General features: G+C 36.5%; 1 protein-coding gene across 2 annotated transcripts in view; it reads right to left on the reverse strand.

Moving 5' to 3' along the window:
• Positions 1 to 342: 342 nt before the first annotated feature.
• cnih3 (cornichon family AMPA receptor auxiliary protein 3) overlaps positions 343 to 16,235 on the reverse strand; it is a 29,073-nt gene continuing 13,180 nt past the window's right edge. Inside the window, exons 4-6 of one of the 2 annotated variants that reach the window (XM_082148335.1) lie at positions 6,215 to 6,327; positions 4,889 to 5,032; positions 343 to 1,724 (exon numbers count right to left, since the gene is read on the reverse strand). In XM_082148335.1, coding sequence (XP_082004461.1) covers positions 1,697 to 1,724; positions 4,889 to 5,032; positions 6,215 to 6,327 — 285 coding nt within the window. In that variant the 3' untranslated portion in view covers positions 343 to 1,696. Of the gene's footprint in view, positions 1,725 to 4,888; positions 5,036 to 6,214; positions 6,328 to 16,235 lie in introns of both variants that reach the window. The other variant, XM_082148334.1, reaches the window with a different exon arrangement.

Raw genomic sequence — 16,235 nt, forward strand, 5'->3', positions numbered from 1 at the left:
CGATCTGTCAGCCAGTCACTGCCACACAGGGCTTGGCGCCAGAAAACGCATATAATAGTCGACCCATGAGCGGGAGGCAACGTTCCCTGAAGAGAAGACATCTGAGAGATGAGGGCACGAGTCAGTCTGATGTGGATGTTTTTCAGAGTCACTCCAGGGTGAGGATTCCAATGCTTTGTGGGTAATTGAGTGAAATAACCACATATGGAACGTGAACCACATGACTGATGAAATTAATACTATTGTGGAGTGAAAAAAACAATGCCTCTTAGTGGTATTAAAGCATACGAGTGTTGCATGCATGCATAAGAAAGGACCTATAACAGTTTTAAAATAGTCTGTTTTATTTCATATACAAATTTCTTAAATGATATTTGGATGGGTGAACACGTCCACAGTAAGGATATAGAAAATGTTTGGTCATCATATGTGTAACTACATAAGGCATACAAAAGCAGGCTACATGACAGCAGCAGAGTATAGTTCTGCTAGGGACCGGTATTATTATCCCCTACATAGCAATGAAAATGATGTAGTATCTCTACTGCTATTTTCAGTACTCTGTATTAAATATGGTGCTCAACCAAAGCATCAAGTAGTCTTGAGGGGTTTATGCTCATATGCATCATGTGGTTACTCCGGACAGTTAGCCTGACTGATCCAACAACATTGTCAGTTTAGAATCTGTAGAATCTATAGAAAGAAGTCAGAAACACTAATGAACTCTAAAGAAAGAATAGATAGATAGATAGATAGATAGATAGACAGACAGACAGACAGACAGACAGGTATGTAGATAGATAGATAGATAGATAGATAGATAGATAGATAGATAGATAGATAGATAGATACAAAATGAGAAAGTGAAATTTTTAGATCATGAGCTGTGGTTTTAATTTCTTCCCTAGAATGAAAATCTATGATAGTTTGAAACACTGTAATATATTGGAAGACTTGTACTGGGTATATAAATATGACTTGTTTTTCCACCACAACCAATAACTGTATCTATTGTGCAAACTCAAAACATCTTTGTGCAAAATTGTGGAAAAGTGGCTTTTGTTTTCTATAATAAAGCCTCTATATTAGCATTTTGTAAATATAAAGTCCAAAAACATCTCAACCAACTGACACCAGCACGTAAAAGCATTACACAAAGTTCTCTATGTACACGAGTAATGCAACAGATACATATTTCATATTAAAAACGCTTATGTTAGGAGTGCACAAATACACATAAAATATATCACAAAAGCTTCTCACACATGTAATCAAATCAGTGGCCTAGTGTGTGACTGGTAAAAATGAAACATTCACGGATCAAGTTAGCCATCGTTTTCTTTCATTTGTTTGAATCCGACATTAATTTTAAGCTACATATAGTGAGTGTAAAGGTTGGCAGGTTTTGCTTCTCAAAGTGGTAAAGGACATGTTGTGCTATGCCTGAGACAATCTTTGCAAATGTTACTGTGAGCTTGTGAAAAGCGCGTCACACCAGGTCCATGAGACATCTTGGGCGTTAAGTCAGATCTGTAAACAACACAGGGTTCTTCTGATGGGGTCAAGTCTTCTCTGTAGGTTCAGACACCGCAGTGTGTTGAACTTGTGTCTAGCGGTCTAGCTCTTCATTCATTCAAATGTAGTTTATAGCTTTCTGAAACCTGGACTTGACTTAACTTCAGTGTTGAGAACTCTGTTATGAGGTCACCAAGGAGTATACCATACTGGAAGACAAAACAAAAAGGCATTACTGACAGGGTAGAATTTGATAAAACAGATTAGACTTTCTAATCTAATACTGTAGATAGACAGACAGACAAACAGACAGACAGACAGACAGATAGACAGACAGATAGATAGATAGATAGATAGATAGATAGATAGATAGATAGACAGACAGACAGACAGACAGATAGATAGATGTATTAACTCCATTCCAAACATCACTTCCAGCTTCCATCCTATGAATTTGCTGAGAATCTGGGACTTCTCCCTTTATGCACACTACTTTTCGATTCTGTGAAATGAGCTTGTGCCCATGGGTTCTATCATTCTGTCAGGGAACGGCTTTAATTAGTTCATTTCTTCCTTGCTAACAACAAACACAAAAACACAATTTGTCCCCAAATTATCCAGCTGAAACCGCAGCATTCATCCTCAGCTAGTGGAAATATAAGGCGAGAGGCTTCAAAGCAGTTGACGCTATGAAAAATGACAGCTTCGCCAGCTTGAGGATCACTCCGGGCAGGTCATGATATGGATTGTATTTATTTAGAATGCACTGCCATATGTTGATGTATGTTGAATTTCTGTGCTGACTTCACACTAGGGGCCATTGATGTCATGCCAGAATGCTGTCCACAGGCATTAATACATAATAAGGGGTTGCCCTGATAAAAACTGCATAAGCAGTTCTTGGCTCACTGTGTCTTATTATCTTCAATGTGTGGGGGTGGGAAAAGTATGGCATGGGTTCCTTTTATATTCCTAATCTTTTTTTTTTTTTTTTTTAAGGAAAGTAGATATATTTATGCCCTTTGAAATTATATCACTGCTGCTTATGCAGAATATGTTTAACCTAATCAGAAAAAGTTTTTTTTTTTTTTTGAAGGTTGAGTGTCATGATTATATTCAGTGCACACAGCTCAAGGCTGGTCTCAAACATAAAGATGTTTTAAATGGAGAGCTGCTTTATTATTAAAGACTGTGTCTTATTTGCGTCCCGAGAACATCTTTTTAGTGTTAGTGTTGAAAGTGGAAGATCAATGAAAAATGTATTTCAGCTATGAGCAGATATGATCCCGATGGAGCCTGAGGCGAACAATGTTCCTCATGCCTTTGCAATCTTTGTGGAGCTTAAACATATGAGAACTGGTGTGACGTTTGCCCAAATCTCTGTCTTTCACTTCTATCAAAGTGGAACGCTCCTTTCTTGAGTCATTATGTTTGAATGGTGTTTAGAAAAAAACTACTATTGTAATTGGTTGGGTGATGGCCTGGTGCGCTGATAATGGATTTGCAATTGATTTGTAAGATTGATTCGTAAGAGGGAGCACAACATTGCGAATATTACGAAGGATTATAGTACAAATTATGTTTGAAACTCAAGCCACAGGGGTTAAACTAGGCAGGGCAGACAAATAGTTCAAGTTCAAGTTCACTTTATTTATATAGCACAATTACAAAAGCCACTAGGCTGACCAAAGTGTTTTACAGAACAACCAGATAAATAATAAGAAAATAATACCTGCATATAACAACACTTAAATCACAAATAAAAGCAGCAAAGCTAAGAGCAACCTTAAAACCGGAGTAGCAAAACAGCCTCAGACTCAAATAGTAAAACAGAAGTGGCAAAGCAGTATCAGACTCAAATATAGAAGGGAAAGACAGGAGTAGCAAAACAGTATCAGTATTCATCAAATCAGACATTATATAAGAATTTATAAGATTAGTTTTGTTTCTTTTAAGTCGATGTGCAGACTGATTGTTCCAAGTTAAGATCAGGTTAAGCATAATGTTGATTGCCATATAAATAATTAAAACTAGTCCACATTAAAGTAAAACATTTACTTATTAAATTTAATTAATCATATTTTCAAGCACTATAAAATTCTTTCGTAAAAACCTGTGAATAATTTGAGAGTAATATTGTGTAAATCATCATTTTGGAGAGACTAATGTTCTAGACAGATAAACTTTTAGTTATATTTGCCACCAAGATAATTTCTGTTTACAGACAAGGTTGGTAAGTGATTCTATCACATTAGTGTCACGCTAACACATATATTATTTAAGTACTGTGGTTATACTATAATTGTGGCTAAAACATTGTGTGTTTTGACATTTATTGTCAGCCCAATTTTACTTTCATTCCTTCCAACTTCCAAGAATCAGAAATTATTTTCTGTGGTAATTATGCAACAAATGCTGTTGATTTAGTTTAACTTGTGCTGAACATTGGGTTACACTTTATTTTAACAGCATGTACTTACTACAGGGTTAGGATTTGGAAAGGGGTTTGGTTTAGGGTTAGTTGGATGTAATTATGCAAAATGTATTGTTGCTACTACAGTAAGTGCATGTAACATAATGTAACAAGGACACTGTAAAATAAAGACATTCCTTTAAAAAAGTAGTAATAAAAAGCCAGCAGTTAGACTAAAGGAAGGGTCAAGATTCACAAAATGGCATGACTACCATCACTTCTAAAAGAGTGAGTGCGTACCAATAGATCCTGGAGAAAAAAGGGGGGTAAAACTGCTGTATATGGCCTAGAATTTCAATTCTAGAAGCAAATAGCATTAAATAATTCAGAATGTGGCTGATACACAACAACTGCCTTTGATCTGACAAAAGGTCATAAGGCCTGTTCACCCAAAGGGTGAATCTTTATAGAAAATGTGCGTTTTTATGTGTGTTTTTAACATTTAATGTTACGTGATATAGTCTGGATGAAAAAAGAATCAGGAATTCTACCCAAAGGCATGTTGCTGGCATCCTTGTCAGTTCAAATGCTTGTATATGTAAGTATACATCTCTGCTATGCTATAGGTCAAGTCAAGTCAAGTCAAGTTCATTTGTATAGCGCTTTTCACAATACAGATTGTATCAAAGCAGCTTCACTTTATTAAAAATTTTAATAATACAACACAGTTTGTTTCAAGAGGAATTTATTGATTGATAAAATAAAATTAAATATCCCCAAAATATCCCCAACTGAGCAAGCCAAAGGCAACAGGCTTTGTAGGCTTGAGATAGCTTGTACTATAGCAATTGCACACAATAAAAGCAAATTTAGCGGTCAAATTTAAAAATCAGTGAAGATGTTGCACAGAATTAGCAGACGATAAAGTTTGGTTGAGATAACTTCTGGATATCTACTCACCAATAGAGATAGTAGAAGAACGAGAGTACGAAGAAGGACATCTTGCACCAGGCTTCTTTTTGGCAGAATTTGAGCGTGTCTCCATTCATGACAGACGCTGGATCGTAGAGAAGCTCCTTAGTGTCTGTGGGGCTGTGGAAGTACCTGCCGAAAATGGGAAAAAACACGAGGCGGGTAGTGCGTCTTGAAACATTATGTGCACCTTTGTTTTGTTTTTAATTTTTAATTGATTTTTCATCTAATGCAAAGTTTGGCTTGTCTAAACCTCTTAATTCTATGTATTTCTGTCAATCTAGGCAGTTCTTGGAGATGGATGACTTAAATATAGTCTTTATTTGTAAGACGAGGAAAACGACTCCCCTAGTGTAATAATTCTATTAGGAAAATCAAAAACAAGGAGTGGAGGCTTTAAGTGCATTAAGAAGAAAGACGTGGAAGAATTGGAGCAAAACGAAGGGAAGAAGAGACTGACAGTGCACTGGAAAGCAGCATTATTGGATCTGTGATAAAGGTAGATTGATTTTATTGAAAATTATTGATAGTGAACTCAACCAGCTAATCAAATGTAACTTCATAACAATAATCAAAATTCACCATTACTATTGTGCTGACTAAGTTTGATGTTTCACCATTCATCATTCTGTAAAATAATAAAAAACCAATGATTTCTCATATTCTGAGAACGGTGGCAGTAATTGACAACAGCTCTGAACATTCAGTAACAAACCCTGAAGAAAGATTTTAGAGCTCCAAAGAGACTGAAACTCATTTTATCCAAGTTATGAATTCCTCAGTTGTTTCACTGTGCGATGAAACATTCAGTCTGCTATTATTCATCCAAAAACTGAAAAAACGAATGCGCAGTGACAAGATTAGGAACACACTGAACATTTAGTGGCAAGGAGCTTTAATGTAGGATAATTAAGTATGGAATTGATCTGAAATATGGATAATTCCAATACTGATGCTGTATCAAGAGGATCAATCCTCACATAAAAAAATATATATATATATATTTTTTTTTATAATAATGATTTTTCTTAGAAAAGTCTTAGTATAAGAACCCCTCCATATGTAGCTCATCACTCATTCAGTCATATAGAGCTGTTACTAATGGCTTTTTAATTTTAAATGTCTATAATTAGCATTATTATATTCACAAAAAAAATACATTTAATAGAGGTATATTAATATCAAAAGTATTGCTGTCTCAGGGATAGGTGGGATTTCTCAGGACACCTATTTCATTTATATCGGACAGGTAACAGGCCCATAATAGTCCTCATAGGTTGTTTAAGCGGAGTAAAGGCTGGTTCAGTTGCTCACCTCCATGTGTTGTAGAAGAGCAGAGGGATATTCAGGCCTACGGTAAGCCACTCCTGAGCACACAGGAACATGATACAGAAGAGTCCATGGATAGAGTACTCTGGAAGCACCAACTAGAGAGAACACAGATAAGTAACTCAGTTCTTTTCTTGGGTAAAACAGGGTGGAAGACCTGCTCTGATTTAGGTCTGATTCATGCAGACCTATGGATTTGAAGTCTTTCATTAATTCTTAATGGAATAGGTCACTCAAAAATGAAAAATCTGTCATTACACTCACCCTCATGTCATTCCGAACTATATTACTTTTTTTTTTAAAGAGTGAGTAGGATATTAGGCCATGATTAAATGATGACAAAACTGTAATTTTGGATGAAATATCCCTTTAAGAAAGGAAATGACTGTTTTATATTCACATACTGTTGCTCTGAAGAGATTGCAGAGATCAGTGAAAAATTGGATTTCTCTTATATAAGAAAAAGGGATACAATTGTAATGTTTTCATGGAAATTCTAAGGCAGAGTATTTGATCAAATCAATAAAAATCTAAGGTGATCACTGGATTTAACATTGTGAGTTTGAGGACATGGTTTCTAGGTTACGCTAGTTCACCTTCAACTGAGGAAGAACAGGACCATTTTTGGCGACACTGCTGTGCCAGTTTGCTGTAAATGGACAAGAAAGGGGACTCTTAGGGCAGTTACTTTGGACAGTTCTTGAGGTTGCTATACCAAGCATAATACCCAAACTACTTCAGCTGTGTTGCCCAATCACAGTAGGATTTCCATGGATTTCCATATATATATTAGGACTATATATAGGACTTAAGGCTTAAAGGACTTAGCCATTAACAGTTTATACCTGACATAGACTGAGGGCTGGCTTCAGTGAATCATTTATCACTTGAGACACAACATCCTAAGGCACAAACCTTTCCTTTTAGAGTCCACAGCAGGCTAAAGAAAATTTGGTTCAGGTCAACATTTATGTAAGAGGGCTCATTAAAGTTTGACCTGTCCCAGCTATTTAACCTTATTGGTGCAAAAAAGCCCAAAATATTCCATCATTAAAATACCCTGGATATAAAAAGAAAAGGATAAATGCTTTAGAGAAAATGTCTTGTCCTGTGTAATTCCCTTCTGCATGACAAATTCTCATCTTCACAACAAGAGAAATATAAAAGTCGTCACCTTTATTTATATAGCTCTTTATACAAAACCGATCGTTTTAAAGCAGCTTTACAGGGATAAACAGGAAAAGAATGATTCAGTGATGCAAACAGAATTCAATTCTTCTGAAAAGCAGATCTAAAAAGACAATAGTGAACAGTCATTATTAATTTGGTAAATCTGTTCAGTTTTGATTCCGTTCGATTTAATAACTGTGTAAAGTTAATAAATTCTGGAATGTTCAATTCATCTATAAAGCAGCTCTGGAGAAAACAGTGATGTCATTATCCAGGTCAGTGTAGCTCTCATCCAATAATATTAGTGCAGTCCGATCAATAATATTGCTGAATATTAAGTGTCCCCAACTAAGCAAGCCAAAAGGTGACAATGGCAAGGAACCCAAACTCCATCAGGTGAAAAAAAAAAAAAACTTGGGAAAAGCCAGGCTCAGATGGCGGGGCCAGTTCTCTGGCCAGATGAACGAACATGGTGTGGTTTAATTCCAGGCTGCATCACAAGTCAGATTGTGGACTGATATCATTCCGAATATTTCATCCAGTTCCTTCTACTTGAAGATCGGGATATATACGTCAGCATTTGGTGGGAGGGGAGCTGAAGCTGACCATAGGGTCCGTGCAGAAGACTTGTCCTCATGTCTTCGCTGAAGGCCATTAAACAAAGACTTCAACATATTTTGCATAAATTCAAGTTATTATTCAAATCGTTCCCTTAGTATATCTCTTCACTTCAAGCTGAGGCTCATGGATAATTTCTTATCTGGATTTTAGCTGAATTGTGAACTGCCGTTGGCAAAGCAAAGTTTCTATTCTAAAACTCCACTCTCCTCACTAGAATAAATGATCTTCCTGCCATCGCTCCACATGGGAGACTCAGGAGAGTTTGATGTTAGGACGTTGCTACATTAATGCAGTACTCTAATCAGTATTCCAATTAGTCTAATCAGTTTCAATCTTGAACAAAAAATGTACACTCAAATTATTTATAATCAACATTCTCTCACCTTGTCCACCATCTTGGGTTTATTGTTTTTCCACTGAGCTTGTTGCAATGCATTTTGGGACTGCATTCTGCATGAGTTATATTTGTGAAGTTGCCTTCCAATTTGACTTTACCTATCTTATAAAGCAGCATAAGTAAGTTGCTTACCTTTTGAAACAGCTTTTTTGCGCCAATGATGCCTTAAAATGATAGACTTTGGAACAGGGCAGAGGGCAGTAAGAAATTCTGGATAATCAAGTAAATATGGACTGGCAGCTGGCCCCGGAGGTGCCCATCTGGAAGATCAGTCTTAATCTGTTAGACTTCAGGGCTTCTGAACATCTGACTAACTTTAGGCACAATATTTTGTCCTTCATTTCAGTGGCACACATAAACAACAACGAAAATGTGCAATTTTGGAGTGATTTTATCATTATGTGTGATATTTATGTGACATTAACTAGCAGGCCAGCTGTGACACTAAATAATAGCATGTCTTAAATAAAACTGCAGAAATAAAGCCATATTCTGCCATCAATTGTAATACAAAGTAAATAAATTCCTGTCTGGAGAAATTCTTGTTTAAAGGTGCAGTATGTAATATTGACAGCTACTGGTTGAAATGGGTACTGCAGGCCAAATTCTAAATATTGGAGAGAGATTCCCCGCACCCTCCTCCACAGTCTCGACGCTCACACGGTTTGCCAGATTGAGGACACGCAAGAGGAACAAGCGTAATTGACAATGGAAGTTGATGCACGTTTTACACTGTAGGTTGATGAGTTGATTTATCCGCATTTATTATATCTCTGGACATACTGTACTAATGGATGCTAAGGCTTTTTAGGTCGGGTAGAATCTGCAATCTCTGACCCAGTTCTTTTGCTTGCATTCATGGCTGCAATATGCTGTATTTTACACCAACTGGCAACCTGGGGTGTCGAAATACTATTGGGTCAATTCGCTGTGTGCGGTATCACACAGACCAAAACAAAAACAGACTTTCCGACATGGAATGCACATTTCGAAGTAGAATAACTGGCTGCAGCGTTGTTTTTCGGAGAAACAAGAACGTGAACAGCATGTTTTCAAAATATCTGCAAACATATTATGGTATTTTTATACTTTAGTACAGTCAACAACAACAACAAAAAAACTACAGCACCCTTTACAGGATTTCCTGTTAAAATAAAGGCAAAATAAGATAATTTGGTAACATTTTACAATAAGGTCTCATTTGTTAACATTAGTAAAAGCTTTCACTATCTTATAGTATTAGTGAGCAATAGATTTTTTTACAACCTATATGAATATTTGTTAATGTTAGTTCATAAAAATATATATTTTTTGTTAACAATTAACTAATGTTAACAATTAACTTTTGATTTTTAAAAATATATATTTGTTAATGTTGGAATTAACATTAACTAGATCAATAAACACTGTAGAAGTATTGTCCAGTCTTAATTAATGTTATGTAGTTTACAAATGTTAACTAATGAAACCTTATTATAAATTGTTAACAATAATTTAAATAAACTTACTTTCTCATATCTCAGATATTATGTTTTTTATGGGCTTAAAATCTTTTTTTTTTTGGGCTGTATATCAGCATTTTCCTGGATTTTGCTGACTCTGTACACTTGAAGCCTCTCATGCACATATTTAACCATTCAGAAGGAGCTAGTTTCTCCACCATTGCTATACCTATGTTAATTATGAGGACCACTCAGACCGAAGTCCAGAAGCTGTGAGTGCTTTAAGTATAACTTTTAAACTTGCCTTCCCATGGGAATCACAAGAGCCTCTTCAGAATCATGTCACCTAATGAGAGGTCTACTTTGGTGGAGAGCTTTGTACTGTGGAGTGTCCTTCACATTCTCTCTTCCTCACTCACTTTCTAACCCTCTGTTCCCACCATTAGTGCGAAAGGGAGCAGACACCAAACCTGTAGATATCTCTTTAATGAGGCATGTGTGTCTTGACAATATATATATATATATTAAGAATGGAGATAAAAAAAATAATAATTGGGCAAGAGCCACTGATACCATTAGAGGACTGACCACAAGAATAGAGAGAATAGTTCTACATACAGTACTTATAACCATAAATAAATTCATATATGTTCAGGAACCATTCCCTTTCACATTCACTTATTACAATGACAAATCTGACTGTGTCCTCAGATTAGCAACAGCATAATGTTCTCGGCCTTAGTAGATCAGAATAGCCGCTATAGTCTCCAATTACTGTCTTGCTCTTTCAGCAGCAGCCAATAATTAACTGCAGCATAGAATTATACATATTTTCTCTTTAAAGAACATCTATCCCCATGAGACAGGATAGCATATGAACTGGCTCTCCATTAAACTATTTGGACTGTGATTATCACCATTTTGAATATTAGGTTATGGCACAGACACTCTTCCAGGCTGAAAATGAAAAATAAATAAAAAATAAATGCATATTCAGAAAAAAGCAGGGTCAAAAACAGAAAGATTACCAGCAGAAACTCTGTCATATCTGATGCACTAAGAGAGATTATATTTATTTATTTATTATGTATAGGCTTTTGTAAAGCAGTTGCAACAAAATAAATATATATATTTTTACACTGAATTTCTACAACCCTGCAATATCCTTCTGTCAGAATAAAACAATACATAATAATATAAATCAACTGAATAATAAATAATAAACTGAATAGTACTGAATGTGAAAGAGAAAGGTTACTGAACATGTAGGCCTAACGTTAACCAAAAGTTAACATTAATAATATGTTTTATTAACAAATAATACAATATGCTGTATTTTTTAAATATATATATATTTAAAAAAAAAACTGTTAGGGTTGTGTTAGGTAATACCTTATGCTGTGTTTCTATACCCCTGCAATAAAATTTCAGTACACAGAAACATATAATAATATGAATTTATTGAATAATCAATTCTAAACTTCAGTGCAGGCAGAAACAAAATATTTCTAAACACTTAAAAAAAGTCTTAAAAAACGATAATAAACATGCAAATGTAAGTCAACCTTGGGTAAGAGACAGTGACGTCAAGCTGGAAGGAATACACTGATTGAAAGTTATAGTGGAACACTGATTTTTAGCGGCAGAGTAATTATACCAGCAACAGCAGAAGAACAGCCACACCTCTGATAAGAGCACATTGTCTCAGAGCCTGGTGACAGGCTAATAGGCCCCTGCTGCCCCCTACACATCCAAGTCTCAGACCTAACAAGATGCATACAGAGACAAGATACTGTATGATTACCAGCCAGATGTTGCTATTTTTAAAAGCCACAAAGGAGAATGCTCTCTTCCCCAGCAGTGTGGGGCCAGCTACAAGAGGCTTGATAACAAAGGCTTATTTTTAACTGTGTTTTTCTTTCTGAAAAGAATTTAGCATAATATACATCATGAGCTGATAAATTCCCAAGCAGGTTTTCATTTTTCATTGCACACGACTGATCTAGGCGGCTCAAGCAAATTCATTCACAGGCTACGCCTCGGCAGCAATAGTTTAGTCTCGGCACTAAACTGTCTGATGAGGGCTGGGCTGCTTTTGGCTTGGTAAGAGACTGAGAGCAGTGCAAGAAAGCCCACTCCTCGTTCTCTGCCCTCAGCCTTTTGAAGGCAAATGGAGCTTTTCCTCCAGGCAGAGGCAGTATTTCTTACTGCGCCCCCAAGTATATCCGTGTAGGGTGTGAAAAAGAAAAATCACATTCCCTGCTCTAATGAGATAAGGATTGCTTGGAAAAGTCGTAAGAGGGAGAGACTGAAGTATGTGTGAGGCAAAACACAGCAGTCTACAAATCTGAGATGAGGTTTCTTTCTGACTTAATCTGGCCTGAAAATGCTGTCACCATAATAGAAATGATACAGAATAGTACTGAAGATGATGCCATTGTACTGAAGCTATAGCATATTATTAAAATAATATATGGAAATGTTTTACTTTGTATCAAGCTGACGTCTGTTTTTCTGCCGACTATTATATATAAAGATGTATAAATCTAAAAATAATCACTATAACACTTTCATAATCACAGAGAATTGGGTAAGCTGTGCCAGTATGTCCCCTATAGTACATAAAAAGAAACTGGGCACATTTTTTTTTGTCCAACTAATGTTCAGGCAACCTATTTGAAAACAGTCAAACAATCATTTTGCAATTCCTTTGCGTTTTTGAAATTGGTGTGTAATTTATGTTGTCACAAAACCTTCAAGCATTGTCAAGTTCTGTTTACCACAGACCTTAACCCCATAGCAAAATCTCGAGGGAACCAGTGGCGAATTAGTCTTCCAGACTTTGATGTCATCCCTGCACCTCTCTATTGCAAGGGTCTAAATGCGGTCCTCTGAGAAGATCCAACATAACAGATCTCAGAACCTGGGTTCAAAAGAGTCTTATTAAATGTATTATACTCTGTCATATCTCGAATAATGTGTATCCCTGTGTATCGGAAACATCATTAGGGTACTAGTTTCCAAAGAGAAAGGGGCTGCTGCATATCATACAGGTCTTTTATGAATGATCCTCTGCCTTTCAGCTCTACCATTGTCATTTCCATTTATCGAAAATTCTGTGCAAATGCCTTTGGTGATGAATGCAGGTGTGAAGTGGAGTGATGAGAGGACAGAAACGTTTGTACTGCAACATCAAAAAGTAGCTTCTCGTTTGAAGAACAAACACACAGTGTTGGCAACCATAGGGGATTACGCTGCACTCCCCCAGTGGACGGCTCTGATTGGCTGCCGGAATATTGACCTTGACCTTCAGAGTTAGAGGGAAAAGCTTAGCTTAAGAGAAAGACAGGGTCAAAACAATGATGGTAAACCACAGGGACAGAACTTGACAGTAAAATGAAACAATTATAGGTTCTGAATTGTGTTGTACTGAAATCAGCTTTATAGTAAACTATGTGCAGTTTTCTTATTGATTCTTTGACAGACATGAAATCAAAAACTTTTCAGCTTTTTATTATTCAAATGGGTGCAAAATGATTTACTTGTGTTAAAGATTGTTTAAAATGTTCCAGAAAACACCACTGGGCTACAGACCAAGTGTTTTATTCTATGATGAATGGTGAAAATACAATTTACAATTTATTCAGAGCCATATATTTTTTTCATGGCAGAAATACAAGGTAGATTTTTTTATGAAACAATTTCACTTTACTAAAATGCAACCTAATTCATATACACTATACCGATAAATATTTAGTCAAATGGTTAGTAGAGGTCAGGTAGATTTTATTATCATTATTATTTGAAAGAAATTAATATTTTTATTTAGCAAGGACACATTAATTAATCAAAAGTTACAGAAAAGGCATTTATAATGTTACAAAATATTTCCATTTCAAATAAATGCTATTCTTAAGTGTTCTAGGCTATTCATCAAAGAATTGTGAAAAAAGTATCCCGGTTTCCACAAAAATAATAAGCAACACAACCATTTTCAACATTGATAATAATAAGAAATGTTTCTTGAGCACCAAATCAGCATGTTATGCCAAGTTCACACTGAACGATTTTAAAGGAACACTCCACCGTTTTTTCATATTAAACTATGTTATTCCCTTAACTAAGACGAGTTGATACATACCTCTCTCGTCTCAGTGCGTGCACTCAATCGCTCTGGCGCGCGGCGACACTTTGATAGCACTTAGCTTAGCCCAGTTCATTCATTAGGGACCAAACAGAGATGAAGTAAGAAGCGACCAAACACCTCCACGTTTTCCCTATTTAAATACAGTTACACGAGTAGTTACACGACCAAGTATGGTGACACAAAATAAAACGTGGCGCTTTTCTAATCGGGTAAAAAGGATAACTATAATGTATGGCAGCATAGCACTTGGGAGCACTTCGAAAATTATTTATTTACCCCCAACTCTCTTTGCAGAACACACAATCCTTGCTCCCCACGTCTCCCCAACCATTTCCTCCTGCATAATCTTTTTTTTTCTTTTTCTCATTTTCGCTGCAAATCAGCACACAGGCAATTTGGTTCGCAAGCTTCTTGCGGGCTATCATTTTTCATAACAATTTCAGTCTCACGCGAGAACTTGCGTTATTTCCTTATCACTTCCCGCATGTGTTTGGTTGTGAAACGTAGTTTGCTGAGCAGACAGAAGTTGTCGGCGAAGTCATGCAGTGTGAAACCTCCTGTCGCCGATCCATCGTGTAGTGTGAACACAGCAGCAACTGAATGTTACCCTAGATAGTCACACAGTGTGAAAAGAACAGTGACCTGACTACTTTGAAAATCGTGCAGTGTGAACTCGGCATTAGAATGATTTCTGAAGGATCACTGAAGACTTCTGAAAATTCAGCTTTGCAATAACAGGACTAAATTACATTTTAAATATATATTTTAAAAAGTTATTTTAAATTCACAATATTGCTGTCTTTACTGTATTTTTAATTACATAAATACAGCGTTGGTAAGCAGAAGAGACTTCTTTCAAAAGCAAACAAACAAACAAATACACTCTACTGTATATGTATAAATTACTTGTGCCCGGTATCTGTATTATGGATCCTGAAAGGACGTGTTAGCAGTTGTCTAAAAATATGCTGGCACTTTGCAAAGAAGCTCTGTGACTCAGCATAAGTCATTCAAACAAACCACCATTCCTTTCTTGTTTTTCCAGACATTTCATGCTCTGTGTGTTTTGGTGAATACACACAAACTGACACAGATGTCAAAGACTGACATTTACACCGGCCTAACAAAAATGAGAAAACATGCATGTTTGTTTGCCGGCTGTGAAAAATACTCTGCGCCTTTAGTGGGGGGAAAATAAACGATCTAATGCTACCGTTTGTCACCCTAGCACTGAATACCTGTGAGCATAACTGAATGTCTCATTCTGAAAAGATGCACAATACACAGATGCACTCGGCAATAAAACTGTCACACTAGCAAAAACTTTGCTAGGTCTATGTTTACTCTCTCTTATTTGCTGAGTAAAGAGATCCGCAACTGTTAGGACTACCTGTTCAGAATAAAAATGAACTTTTGTTTATTTACTGTCTGGCTTGACTCTCACAAATTATCATTGTGCTCATGTCAGTCAAAGCAAAGACTGTGGCCCATCAGGGTGTGATAAGAGCCTTAAGCTAAGTGTTTACAACCAAGATAATTAATAATGATAATAAATGACAAACCCCGTGCCCCACAAGACCCGAACCGAGAGACAAAGAGGGAAGGGAAAAAAGAAGCAAGAGCAATAACAGCATAGATGTCACCTTTCCAAAGCTTTAAAACATGGCTTGTTAAATCACAATTTAGAGCTGTAAATCATTTTTTAAATGGCGTGTCTGTAAAATTGCAGACAATTCAGCTCAAGCACATGTGAAGCCCTTTACTTGTGGACACTGTTTGGATAAGTGTTTTTGTCAAGCTGTGTTTTCTTTTACATTTGCAGTCAGGTGAAACCGAGTGACAGCAGAAACCTTTTCAGCTAGGTGCACATGCACACGGACGAGCCTCATGCCATGAGACATATTACTCATGAAGGCGGCTGGAAGGCGTTCTGCTGATGTTGGCACAATATATATGGAACATAACTGGTTCTGGCCCCCTTTAACAGTGCTTGGATTCAAATGTTCAAACACCCACAATGCCTTCAGTTTCACACTAAAAGGGTTTGGGAAACACTTTATAATACCTAAATAATACTGATTATTAAGAAGTCATCATTGGTACAACTGAGACGTGTCAAAATGCTTCTATTTTGCAGTTTTAAAGGAGAACTCTGTAACTCTAGCGAACTCTAGTCACTTCTTCGCTGATTTTCCCTTTTGTTGTCGCATGTTTTCCCCACGAGCTCCC

This window comes from Leuciscus leuciscus (assembly GCF_965113295.1).
Source record: "Leuciscus leuciscus genome assembly, chromosome: 19".
Classification (NCBI taxonomy): Eukaryota; Metazoa; Chordata; class Actinopteri; order Cypriniformes; family Leuciscidae; genus Leuciscus; species Leuciscus leuciscus.